At 36.1% G+C, this 14,695-nt stretch overlaps 1 protein-coding gene across 39 annotated transcripts in view; it reads right to left on the bottom strand.

Moving 5' to 3' along the window:
- Positions 1-14,695, bottom strand: part of LOC109540269 (zinc finger protein 883) — a 35,180-nt gene that overhangs the window by 8,606 nt on the left and 11,879 nt on the right. For 3 of the 39 annotated variants that reach the window (XM_019908566.2, XM_019908569.2, XM_019908567.2), the window contains one exon: positions 11,138-11,438. The exons of 7 other annotated variants lie outside the window; for them this stretch is intronic. In XM_019908566.2, coding sequence (XP_019764125.1) covers positions 11,138-11,429 — 292 coding nt within the window. In that variant the 5' untranslated portion in view covers positions 11,430-11,438. 29 more of the 39 variants (XM_048664890.1, XM_048664889.1, XM_048664886.1 and 26 more) reach the window with 29 other exon arrangements.

Below are 14,695 nucleotides of genomic sequence, written 5' to 3'. Positions count from 1 at the left end.
TGAATCAGGTGATTAAAAATCCAAACACCCTTATATTTTGTGGTAGTTTACTGACCTTAGGTCTGGTTATGTATTATACCTATGGTGTTACATACCTGACATAAAATGTTTGCTGCAAATGCGTTGAAAGTGTAATTTCGATTATGTTAGATCGCTTCGATTTAATGCAGCAATTGATTGATATTACGGCAAATTCAATATAATTTGTCCACACTACAAACTGGAGATTGGGGACAGCCAATTAAGATTATATTGATTGCCACGACAATCACAATTGAGGACCAGACAAGCCACGGGCATTTTATATGAAAACCCAAAACGCTTTACCTTTCAGTGTGAAATATCTTGCCTTTATGCAGTAAAAACTCAGAATGTTGAAGAACAATAACCAACAGTTTAGAGCACAATAAATTGTATAGGTTAACAGATTGCGACCGCAAACTGACCTTTACACCCTGAATTATACCCTTTGTTGTGAATCTACCTCTTGTTAATTGTCGGCAACCCATTACTTTAATTGGTATTAAGAGATGTTTAATATTCAGTTTCAAATATTTGTAGTGGCAAGACTTGTTTCTGATTTGTAAACAAATATTAAATTAAACATTAACAAATAATGAAATAAACCCCTAAACTCAATTAAAGGACTTTGATTTAGCCATTGGTGTCTGAATTTATTGATAATTAAAATTCCATAAGCATTTACAAACTTTTGTTGCAGTAAATAAATAGGATAAACGCCAAGTAGCATTAATTTGTGAAAACCACGAACCCTTGCGCAAGAAGCAAAATCATAATGTATGTAATTTTAAACACTAAAATACCTTGAATTTTCTTGAGGGTTTCAGATCCCTTAGCAGATGGCATATACTGTCGAAAGAAGCAATTTTCTTTGGAAGATGCACCTTTGAAACCTTCGAAATAAATGTAGTATGTAGGATGAATAATTTATGCAGCAGTAATCTTTAAAATAAGGCATAGGCTAGTCTCATTTAAACATACCAGGTAGGTATTTTGTTGGTAGAGAATTTAATAATAGTCTCCCGTCTGGCTTGAAACACACATCGTGAAAATGTCTCGAGCACATAAATCCAGAACAAGTTTTCAAATTTTTCAATAAATGTTCACATCCAGCCCGCCTGATCCAAATGTTTTTCAACTTTTCATTTCTAGGAAGTGAAAACCTGAAAATGTTGAGCTTTTATTTTGTTATAATTTGAATTCGAAAAATGTATGAGACCATGCATCATCTTCGTGTCATTCAGAAACTAGTATGTAAATAATTCTAGTAATGAGGAAGCTTACCGTCTAGAAGATATATCATAGCACTGATGTACACAGCACGGTCTTACACCCATGTTATAATAAATTTTTAGTTGCAGAAAGCAAGAAACAACGCCTTTATGCCGGCAAGGACGCCTTGTAACCTTAAAATCACCACGATACTGTTAGGAAGTTGGGGCCTAGCTAATCTTAGGGGGTGTTGATACCAAACACAAAATCTTCGATCGACCTTGAATATGTGAGTGAGCCCTCTGATTTGTATATAAGGATAAGATTGTGTAGAGCTATTTGGTACTAGGTCTTTAAACAGGTTTAACGGCCTCACGTCTGGTTATTTATTATACCTGTGTTACACACCCAAGCTAAAATGTTTGCTGCAAACGCGATGATAGTGTAATTTCGATGTTGTTAGATCGCTTCGATTTCGGCGAATTCGATATAATTTTTCCACACTACAAACCGATGATTGCAGACAGCAAACTAAGGTGATGCTAATCGCGCGACTTCTACAATTGATTACCAGTCAAGTATCGGGCATTTTATATGAAAACCCGAAACACTAGCTTTCAGTGCGAAATATATTGCCTTTATGCGTTAAAAAATCAGAATGTTGAAGAACAATAACAAACATTTAAGAGCACAATAGATTGTATAGGTTAACAGATTGCGACCACAAACTGACAGTTAATTGGAGCTCGTTCAGAATTATACCCTTTGTTGGTTGGGGCTATACCCTTTGTTAATTGTCGGCGACCCATTACTTTAATTGGGATTAAGAGATGTTTAATATTCAGTTTGAAATATTTGTACAGACAAGACTTATTTCTGATTTGTAAACAAATATCAAATTGAACATTAACAAATGATGGAACAAACCCCTACTCAATGAAAGTACTTTGATTTAGCTATTGGTGTTTGAATTTGTTGATAATAAAAAGTCCATGAACATTTACAAACTATTGTTGCAGTAAATAAATAGGATAAACTTCAAGTACCATTCATTTGTGAAAACCGCAAACCTTTACTAAAGAAGAAAAATCATAATGTGTACAATTTTAAACTCTAAAATACCTTGAATTTTCTCGGGGGTTACAAATCCCTTAGCAGATGGCATATACTCTCGATAGAAGCTATTTTCTTTGGAAGATGCACTTTTGAAACCTTCGAAATAAATGTAGTATGTAGGGTGAATAATTTATGCAGCAGTAATATTTAAAATAAGACATAGGCTAGTCTCATTTAAACATACCAGGTAGGTATTTTGTTGGTAGAGAATTTAATAATAGGCTCCCGTCTGGCTTGAAACACACATCGTGAAAATGTCTCGAGCACATAAATCCAGAACGAGTTTTCAAATTTTTCAATAAAGGTTCACATCCAGCCCGCCTGATCCAAATGTTTTTCAACTTCTCATTTCTAGGAAGTCGACACCTGAAACTACTGTGCTTTTATTTTGTTACGATTTAAATACGAAAAACGTATGAGACCATGCACCATCTTGGTGTCATTCAGAGGCTACTATGTAAATAATTCTAGTAACTCGGCAGCTTACCGTCTAGAAGATCTATCATTGCACTGAGGTACACAGCACGATCTTAAACCCATGTTTTAATAAAATTATTGGTTGCTTTTTCAAGAATGCTTTTATGCTGGCAGTCGCCTTGTAACTTTAAAATCACCACGTTACTGTTAGGAAGTGGGACACGGGCTTTCATGTAGGAATTGATTTCGGCGAATTCTAGATAATATAATATATAATTTTTCCACACTACAAACAGGTGACTGCAGACAGCAAACTTAGGTTATGTTGAGCGCAACGACTCCACAATTTAAGACCAGACAAGTCAGGCGCATTTTATATGAAAACCCGAAACATTTTACCTTTCAGTGTGAAATATCTTGCCCTTATGCAGTAAAAACACAGAATGTTGAAGAACAATAACCAACGGTTTAGAGCACAATAAATTGTATAGGTTAACAGATTGCGATCGCAAAACGACCGTAAATTGGGGCTCCTTGAGCAATTACCCTTAAAACCATGGCAGGGTACTTATTCAATCTGGATTATTCGACGCAGGTGCTCATGGACAGGGTTATTCATTGAACTTTGGCCACACCGTTTTTAAACCTAATTGAAATTTAAACAAAAATGTTAAATACCAAAGTTGTAGATAGGTATTAAGATTAGTTGATTCTTTAGGACAAGGATTTTATTTTAGAGAACGAACCAGACACGTCACAGTCATGATATAAAATGACTATTATTTTAAACAATAAATCACCTTGAATTTTCCGGGTGGTTACAAATCCCTGAGCAGATGGCATATACTCTCGATAGAAGCTATTTTCTTTGGAAGATGCACCTTTGAAACCTTCGAAATAAATGTAGCATGTAGCATGAATAATTTATGCAGCAGTAACCTTTAAAACAAGATATAGGCTAGTCGTATTTAAACATACCAGGCAGGTATTTTGTTGGTACACAATTTCTTAATAGCATTCCGTTTTGCTTGAAACACACATCGTGAAAATGTCTAGTACAAACAAATATATTAAAAGGTTCGCATTTTGCCAATAAATCTTCACGTCCAACCCGCCTCATCCAAATACTTCTCAACTTCTCATTTCTAGGAAGTCCACACCTGAAATTACTGTGCTTTTATTCTGTTATGATTTGAATACGAAAAACGTATGAGACCATGCACCATCTTGGTGTCATTCCGAAGCTACTATGTAAATAATTCTAGTAACGCGGAAGCTTACCGTCTAGAAGATCTATCATTGCACTGAGGTACACAGCACGGTCTTAAACTCATGTTTTAATAAAATTATTGGTTGCAGAAAGCAAGGCTTTTATGCTGGCAAAGTCTCCTTGTAACCTTAAAATCACCACGTTACTGTTAGGAAGTGGGACACGGACTTTCATGTAGGAATCGATTTCGGCGAATTCTAGATAGTATAATATATACTTTTTCACACTATAAACCGGTGACTGCAGACAGCAAACTTAGGTTATGTTGAGCGCCACGACTTCCACAATTGAAGACCAGACAAGTCACGCGCATTTTATATGAAAACCCGAAACGCTTTACCTTTCAGTGTGAAATATCTTGCCTTTATGCAGTAAAAACTCAGAATGTTGAAGAACAATAACCAACAGTTTAGAGCACAATAAATTGTATAGGCTGTACAGATTGCGATCGCAAAACAACCGTAAGCTGGGGCTCCTTTAGCAATTACCCTTAAAACCATGGCAGGGTACTTATTCAATCTGGATTATTCGACGCAGGTGCTCATGGACAGGGTTATTCACTGAACTTTGGCCACACCGTTTTTAAATCTAATTTAAATTTAGACAAAAATGTTAAATACGAAGTCACAGTCATGATATAAAATGACTATAATTTTAAACAATAAATCACCTTGAATTTTCCGGGTGGTTACAAATCCCTGAGCAGATGGCATATACTCTCGATGGAAGCTATTTTCTTTGGAAGCTGCACCTTTAAAACCTTTGAAATAAATGTAGTATGTAGGGTGAATAATTTATGCAGTAGTAATCTTAAAAGAAGACATAGACTAGTGGTATTTAAACATACCGGGTAGGTTTTTTGTTGGTACACAATTTCTTAATAGCATTCCGTTCTCCTTGAAACATATATCAGCAAAATGGCTAGTACAGATAAATGTATATGAAGAACGAACTGCCGCTTTTGCCAATAAGCGATCACACCCAATCCGCCTGATCCAAACCATTCTCAAGTTTGGATTATTGGGAAATAGACACCTGAAAGGATTCTGCTTTAATTTTGCTATAATCTGAGCTCCAAAAATTTTGAGACCATATACCATGTGAGTGTTATCTAACAATCAACATTTAAATAATTCTCAGATTTCTGAAGCTTACCGTCTTGAAGATGTATCATTGCACTGCGGCACAGAACAACGTTTAAGTATTGCACTCATTAATTTTTGAAAAAAATATTAGTTGCAAACGACAAAAACGAACACTGTCCTTGTAGCTTTAAAATGGCAAATTAGCAATCAACCAAGGTTCCCAGCTAGCTGCGTGGTCAACTTTTCAAACGCGTATTACCGTATTTTACCGTACCAGAGATTCGCCTCGGCCTAGTGACCAAAAAGGTCCCCATAGTGGTCACACCCTGTATATGCATATAATATTTTGGAGCAAAAAAGCGTCGTTTTAAATGACTAAAAAAAAAATATCCAAAAGGGACAAAGTTCGTCACAGCATCCCTTACGTATTTTACGGAACTGATTATAATAATTTAAAACAATCAGTCAGAGCTTTGTTTTGCTTTGTGTTAAAGCTTATACAAAAATGTTAAAACTTAAAAAAACTGCATTATACCTGATTCCGATTTATTTGAAAATCGTTTAAAGATAAGTAGGGCTTTAGAAGTTTCGGATACATTGTGATTCAAAATTGGCGTCATTCCTCTGGAGGTGTTGTCTGGCGCTGTTATAGGAGTACAGAAAAAATAGTAAAATAAATTAATTGTTATTAAAAACTGAGAAACTTGCAAAAAATTATATCAGAAATACGGCAGCAATGTTTTTCAAGGTAATCTGCCTAATTAACATGCGCAAATACCTGTGGCTTCGTAATTATTTAAAACTACGGTAACCATGGAATTATACAGACTGACAATAAGATAGATAAGGATAAACGGTAAATTCAACAAGATTTGTTGACAAAATGTCAACCTGTTCTCATAACGTCGAATATTGGTGTTTAAAAATAAACCATACAACACCAAACATTTGAATGGTTAGCTCCAAACAAGCTAGTGCCTATGTAATCTCCTTATTATCCACTCTTATCAAGCAGCTTCTCGTATTCAGATAATTAACTCCTGCTCCATTGGTATCTCCTTGTGCTGTGTGTATCGTACAAACGTGGTAGGAATGTAGCCTTTCCTCGGTATTTATTTGGTGCTTGGGAAAGTGTCAGTTATTGTGCTCTGAGTACCCCTGGAAGGCCCTGATTCGGTTATGTCCAATACGTGTTCCTCTGTGCCTGGAATCCGAACATCTATCGTCCACTATCTTCCTAGAACCACTCTCCTCGCCCTTTGTTGGCGTGAGTTCTTTCAGCTTCTGCTATGTTATTGTAGCATTTCCCCTGAACTAATCGCATATCCGTAAATTCGTGAAATGAAATTCAAAGTAACTCACAGTTTGACAAATTAATGTTATGATTGACAAGGGCTATCCACCTGTAACCATCTGTTAATGACAAAAAACATCATTGCCGCTGTGCCTTTTCATCAAAATATTGTAGAAGAGAACTTTTTTTTATATAAAAAATTTTCGTAATTTGAAGCAAAGATCGTAATTTTTCTTTTTGAATGCTTAAGTATTCCAATATGCTACCAATTAAACATGGAATAATTTCAAAATAATGCTTAATAGCAAAGTTGAAATTCGATCTTCAACTGTTAGTATCTAAAAATTTTCGAAAAAAAAATTTTCAACATTTTTCTCGTACTCCCCAAATGAGTCTCTATCACCCCTTAAAAGGAATGACGCCAATTTTGAATCACCCTGTATAATCGGTAGAAAATACGTTTTTGACTTTCGCTTTATCGGTCCCTAGATCGGCAGATATACCCAGAAGTCGGACACCGGTAGTGGCCACAAGCTGGTTATGTGAATAAGATTTGTGAATAGAATTCATTTTAATACTTTTGGCATGGTATTGTTCTGACTGGTACAGTGGGTTAGATTTCCTGGAGGGGGTAGGGAATCAAATTGTTTGAAAAAGTGGAAGATCTACCCCGTTCCGGGTAGCTTTGACGACGCTGGACAAGACGGGACAATGACAAGATGGACAAGGGAATATTTTGTTTGAAGTCAGCGCCACCTAGGGCTGGAGCCACCACAACTTCGAGGGGGCGAAATGACGACGTTTACAGCGTGGTTGAGGATTTCAGAGACGCTGATTTACATTTTTTGCGAAGCGTCTTTGCCGGTATAAGAGAAAGGCGTTGTTACATGCTCCAGTTTTTTTATTTCTGCGAGCAGTAATTTATTAAAATATGAGTTTAAGACGTTGTTGTGTGCCTCAGTGCGATGATAGATGTTCTGGACCAGAGATGAGCAACACGCGGCCCGTTTGAACGTGTTTAGGCGGTCCGCCAAGATATTCAAAAAATTTAATTTATGATATCGACTTTCTCCTATCAATATATTGTTGATAATGTTATAAAGCTAATTATAATAATATGGAAGTACATACTGAACCAAAACAATTTTTGACGACTTACTCACTTGTCGACGACTTGTTCAAACATGCAATACAAACTAAACATTTTTTCAACTTTAAAATGTACTTATTTAATCCATAATAGCATGTCAGAAAGCAAAAAAAACGGAAGGTTCTGGATGAGCACAGGCATTTTCATGGAAAGCGGGAATTTGATAAAGTTTTCACTTTTGTCAAAGATAAAAGCTGTGTCGTGCGAAAGATGTTTAATATGCTCAGAGACTGTGTCGATATTAAAAGAATAGAACATTAAAAAGAGTTACGATACAAAACATGAACAACAATATAAAGTTTTGTAAATTATTAATGAGTGTTACTTTATATGCGGCCCGCCAAAAAAATTTAAAATTTAAATTGGCCCGTTGGTTAAAAAGGTTGCTACCCCTGTTCTAGACGACGGTTTTAGCTTACTAGAATACCGCACTACTAGAATTATATGTTCATTACTGAATATTTTCAGGTGTGCACTTCATAGAAATGAAAAGTTGAGAAGCATTTGGATCCGGCGGGCTCGATGTAAACATTTATTGGCGAAATTGAAATTTTACCCTACACCACCATCCTAACCCATAAATTTATTTATGTCTGTCCCGACCAGCGATGCCAATCCTACGGGTTTGGAGCTGAACACGCCGATATTCGGATAGCTAGTACTACATTTATTTCGAAGGTTTCCAAGGTACAGCTTCCATAGAGAATAGCTTCTATCAAGAAAGTATATCATCTGCTAAGGGATATGTAACTCCAGAGAAAAATCAAGGTAGTTTAGTGTTTCAAATTATATACATTTGTTTACTTCATGATTGCCTGTTTCATACTTAAAGATGGTATTCGTATGACAGTCCAACACGATTTTTCCCATACGAGTCCGTTGGAGTCCGTACTTAAGCCACGAAAAATATATCCTGACAAAAGACGCTTAAGCTTAACCAATGGAGCGATAGTTAAAAATAGGAAAATAAAAAATATAGTATTTACTTTTAGTTGTTTTTAAGACGACGGCGTTTTGACTTTTTCAAGCTGCGGTAACATTTGTGAGAAGTTAGAAAAACGGATTTGATGTGTTTCCTTGGTATACTTGGCCTTGCCTACATATGTTCGCAATTTTTTTCAAATGACATCTGCAGCCTCTATCATTTTATCTCTCAGGCGGACTAGACAAATAAAGCCATAAATTTCAGTTAGGAAAAGGAACGTAATGATGCACCCATTGTACCACCAGCCGACCCAAAGTCGATAGAAGCTATTTTCTTTGGAAGCTGCACCTTTGAAACCTTCGAAATAAATGTAGTATGTAGGGTGAATAATTTATGCAGTAGTAATCTTTAAAATATGACATAGGCTAGTCTTATATAAACATACCAGGTAGGCATTTTGTTGGTAGACAATTTAATAATAGTCTACCGTTCGCCTTGAAACACACATCGTGAAAATGTCTGGTGCAAATAAATGTACACGAGCTATGAACTGCCGATCTTGCCAATAAACGATCACATCCAATCCGCCTGCACCAAAGATTTATCAATTTTTCGTTTCTTGGAAATACACACTTGAAAATATTATGCTTTATTTTGCTATAATCTGAGCCCGACAAATGTTGGAGACCAAACAGCATGTGAGTATTTTCAAGCAATCAATATATAAGTAATTCTAAGAATTTTGAAGCTTACCGTCTTGAAGATGTATCATTGCACTGAGGCACAGAACAACGTTTAAGATTCGAACTCATTTATTTCTGAAAAATATTAGCAAAGACAAAAACAAACACCGGTCTTGTAACCTTAAAATGACAAATCACTAATCACCACGTTTTATGTGTCATGTCAATTATGTCATTATATGTCCTTAAAGCACAGGTTCCGAACATGATACAATGAATACAAGGTAGGATATTGCGTCGATTTGCGTGACGTCAGTGGAAATCACTGCATGACGCGATTTTTTCCTGACGGCCAGATGCCTGAACTATCAAATATGGCTTATTTAGTATTTGTCAAAACAAAATGCTAAGTAACAAAAATGTACTTATTTTGTAGACTAGCAGAGTTGCCAGATGTGCAACTTTTGCAAACTTGAAATTGCCTACATATATTAGCAATTTTTGAGCCCCAGGGTGAATGGAAACAAAGCCATAAATTTGAATTAAGAAACGGGATGCGGCCAAAAGCTCGTCGGTGGTACAAATTGTACCACCAGCGGTAAATGTACAAAAAAAATATAGGTCAAATACAGCAGATGTAAGATATTGCATTTGTACAGGGTCATTTTTTAAATTAATTAATTAAATGCGATAAAAAACCTCAATAATTCTTCAAAATAATAAAAAACTGCCACTTTACCCAGAGAAACCATGATCATAAAAAACACAGCAAATCCGTCTTTCCACTTTCACTCCATTGCACTTCAGTTTAGGGGAATTTACTGTTAGATAGAAAGAAACTAAAATCCTGTTGGTACTACTAAAAGCTGGTTCTAAAAGCGTTCGCGGAACGAAGGAATGAAGAATCGGTTCAGGACCTTTTCAGAATGAGCCTGCGCGGTAATTCGGTTCATTATCGGTTCTGAACAGATCCAACTCGCTACTGCAAATAAAGATAATACCCAATGGGGAATTCAAAAGGCCAAACGCCCACCGGCGGTTAAATTATACCTACACTTTAACTAGAAAAGTTTTACACTTATTTTGATTTGATTTGATTTGTTTAGTTTTACTCAGTTTTGCAAGCCTTTAACTCAATAGAAACATATTGGAAAAGATGTAATTTCATGGTATAGACTTGAAAACAAACGTTAAAATATGGGATGTCAGCAACATTTTACCAATGTATTCATGATTTTGGCAGTTAGCAAAGGCGCCTTCTGAGCCACTTCATTTTCTATTATCGCAAAATACAATACACATATTAGTTGATGCCGCAATTTAAAGGTCAGTAGTAAAATATTTGCAATGCTATGGAGACACTTAGTTGCTTAGCTGTCGCTAAGCATTGTTGCCAAGGTCTAGGTAAAGAAAGTTGCATAGTCACGAACAAAAAGTCGCTCAAATCACATAACAATGAGGTAGACTTGGCGGTGCTGGCTTTATCGTCTATTTTGCGCATATCGCAAATTTGTGATTTATCGCCCAACTTAGCATCAGAAAAATATCTGTTGGCCGAGATTATAATATTACAACAATCGCTCGATCGCCGATCTTAAGCATGCTCACTCAATTCGGTGTTTCTTGGCGAAATGTTGGAGATGGTCTTACCTATCTCCGACAACTCGCCAAGTAAATACTTTTTGGAAGTTGGGCTAAATGTGTTTTAGTATAAGTTAATTGTATGATACTGATGATGTATACTGTACATAGATATTTTGGATGCATAATTCGATATAGCGCCGTTCGTTCGCTGCCGACGCGCTCTTTTCCAATTGGGTGAAATCGAGGGTCCTAGCCCAGATAACAGAGGTTATGTTAGGTTCCGACTGCCCTCAATGGATTGTCATTTATGTCGAATATACCCTCTTTTCGATCAGCCATTTTTTGCACAAAGGAACGCACACAAACTTATTTTTAGTTACCTGGGTTAATGTTTAAAGTTGGTACTGCATTCCACTTTAACTTTGTGCATCGACTACTACTTATTAAATACTCAGGTTCAAAATGTTCCGCACATATCAGGCTGTCTTTCCTTGCTAATTCGCGAGGACCCGATAATATAGCCGGATTGTTGATAGCTGTTAACCAAGTTTGCAGCATAGCCGGTTCTCTGCGGGGATGAGGAAAGCTGAAGAAGCTCCCGTAATGGTTTGCACATCCGCGCACCGAGCACTTTCTCTTCTGGTGTTTAAATTTCATTCTAGAATCCTCCATGACCTATATCTGAAAAAGTATATGATTTGTGCTTGTAAAAAATTACCTTTTTTTAAAGGAAAATTTTAAAATTTTATAACAAAACGACAATGTATGATTAAGCAAACGAAGCATAAGCAAGAACAATCACAGAACAGTCTGCGAAGACAAGTACTCGCAGGCTATTGGCTACAGAAAAACTCACCACAAAAAGCTTCTGTCAATTGCCCACAGAACTACCCACTTCTGTTAGCGCCTTCTCGCGACTGGCGACTCTGAGGAGCATATCGACTAAACTCTATTCTGTTACCATTCTAAGGGGGGATATTCTGTGATCAGAACCGAAATGCCCATCATAAACGTAATTCGTAAGTTAAAGTACCGATGGGGGCGCTACGAAACCGAAATGTAAACATTACTCGCCATTCTTAACTACAAAAAATCATTAATACATTGGTAATACTTTACCAATGATAAAGCGGGGCACATGGGTTTAAATAAAAAGGAAAATTTTATCGAGATTTGCATAGCCGGAACATTGTGCTGTATTTTTACATTCAACAGTAATTTCAAAATTGATATTCGGTGTTAAGGAATTAATGTGCTGTTGGGTGAGTCGACGTCACTGAACTCCTTTCTTCAGTTTACTGGTTTCTGAAAAACTACGAGTGCTTACATTGTCGATTTGTTATAAAATTCTCAAATATTTCTATAGCATTATTTGTTGTTTACAAGACAAGATACTGCTTTGAAAAGTTTTAAGAATTTAAGTCATGGCGGATTTTATGGGGAAACTTAAAGTCTAGACAAAAAAGTGTGACCCCTTTTCCACATTTCTTTACAAACTTTCTTAAAAGCTTTCTATCGGGTCCTTCAGATATAGTGGTGAAAAACAAGTGGAAATGTGCAGAACATTGCCACAAGCTTCAGTATTTGGTAGTAGGTGCACAAAGTTAACATGGAATCCTGTACCAGCTTTAAAACTTAAGCCAGGTAACTAACAAATAAGTTTGTGCGTGCAACGTGTCTTGAATTCATTTTTATTATACATATAGCAAAGTCTCCGACCGTGAGAGGGGTATAAATATATACAGGGTGATTCAAAATTGGCGTCATTCCTTTTAAGGGGTGATAGAGGCTCACTTGGGGAGTACGAGAAAAATATAGAAATTTTTTTTTTCGAAAATATCTGGAAGATATTAACAGTTGAAGATCAAATTTCAACTTTGTTATTAAGCATTATTTAGAAATTGTTCCATGTTTAATTGGTAGCATATTGGAATACTTAAGCATTTAAAAAGAAAAATTACTGTTATACTAATTAGAAAAATTTTTATATCAAAAAAGTTCTCTTCTACAATTTGATGACAACAATCACAGCGGTAATGATGTTTTCTGTCATTAACAGATAGTTACAGGTGGATAGCGCCCTTGTCAATAATAACAATAATTTGTCAAACTGTGACATGACTGTGACTTACTTTGAATTTCCTTTCACGAATTTGCGGATATGCGCTTAGTTCAGGGGAAATGCTACAGTAACATAGCAGATTCCTACCACGTTTCTACCACCAGCTACATTCCTACCACGTTTTTACGATACACTCAGCACAAGGAGATACAAATGGAGCACGAGTTAATTAACTGAATACGAGAAGCTGCTTGATAAGAGTGGATAATAAGGAGATTACACAGGCACTAGCTTGTTTGCAGTTAAACATTCAAATGTTTGGTGTTGTATGGATTATTCATGTAAACACCAAACTCCGCAGAATTTGAAGTTATGAGAATAGATTGACATGTCGAAAGTACGTTGCGCAGTCAACGAATCTTGTTGAATTTACCGTTTCTCCTTGTCGATCTTATTGTCACCCTGTATAATTCCATGGTTACCGGAGTTTTTAATAATTACGAAGCAACAGGTATTTGCGCAATGTTAATTAGGCAGATTACCTTGAAAAACATTGCTGCCGTATTTCTGATATGGTTGTTTGGAAATTTCTTAGTTTTTAATAACAATTAATTTACTTTACTATTTTTTCTGTACTCCTATAACAGCGCCTGACAACACCTCCAGAGGAATGACGCCAATTTTGAAAAATTACAAACGTCAAAACGTGACAATTTCAAAAGTGGCATTGACATCAAATTTAAAATATGAAGTTGACGTCATTTATTGTGTTTTTTTATATCTTGAAACGCTTAAATATTTCGGAAACGAGTGATCCGAGGAAAAAATGTTTCAAATAAGAAGTTAATATCTGGAAGGGGGCAGTTTACTCGTGTCAGAAAAACAACGCCTACTTCGACCTTGTAGGCTAGGCAGGGGTCAACTTGAGAATTTCAAATAGTAACCACAACATTTTATTGGAGGTTCGAATAGTACTTTAACAACTGGGAATAATTTATCTAAAACATTTTCTCCGATTTTGGCAGGTGGCGCTGTAATCCAGCAATTATCGGTTTTTTTTTTGCTTTAGATCTGCTGAACTGTTATTTTATTGAAACGCTTAAAATTTCAGTGTGACCAATAGTATCTATTAATGTCAGAGGAATATTCAGTCCGAAAACTGTTTGGTGATGAAAATCAAATATGTACCTCCAATCAACAAAACATCTATTAGGTGGGTTAAAAAATCCCTCGGCAGAGGACATACCCTCTCGATATTCTCTATTCTCTATGGAAGCATCTTTGGACCTTTGAAACTTTCGAAATATAATTAGTATGTAGGATGAATAATTTATGCTGTTAATCTTGAAAAAACAAGACTAGCCTACGTGAATCTTGCGTAAACATACCTGGAAGGTATTTTGTTGGTAGACAATTTCGTAGTTGACTTCCCTTTGGCGAGAAACACATCATGCAAATGCCTAAGACAAATAAATGTATGTGCACTAGAAACTACCGATTGTGACAATAAACGTTCACATCCAATCCGCTGGATCTCATGCTCCTCAGGGAAAACGTCGGGCGTCTTCTCTCCACGGAGATCCGGCACATCGCTCACGCGTTACTATCAATACATAATTATCATTTTTAAACTGTTATTGCTATTAAAGTTTCTTTCTTAAAGTATGCTTCATTGAGGATCGTTCTAAAATATACGCTATTAGCGAATTCAAGACCAAACGTCCACTGACGGCTACATACTACAGTAAACGAGTAACATTTGAAATTTATTTCAGTTAGCTTTGGTCATGCTCATGGTTTACATGCTACACGATAACGAGTATTTGTTTAAATTTTGCAGCATTCAATCGATAGTTGAATTCAGGGTATATAATTT

Source organism: Dendroctonus ponderosae, unplaced genomic scaffold (genome assembly GCF_020466585.1).
Source record: "Dendroctonus ponderosae isolate FM_Combo_2020 unplaced genomic scaffold, Dpon_F_20191213v2 Dpon_F_20191213_3, whole genome shotgun sequence".
In the NCBI taxonomy this organism is placed as follows: Eukaryota; Metazoa; Arthropoda; class Insecta; order Coleoptera; family Curculionidae; genus Dendroctonus; species Dendroctonus ponderosae.
Note: the sequence above shows the minus strand (reverse complement) of the source record. Positions and strands in the feature narration are given on the sequence as shown.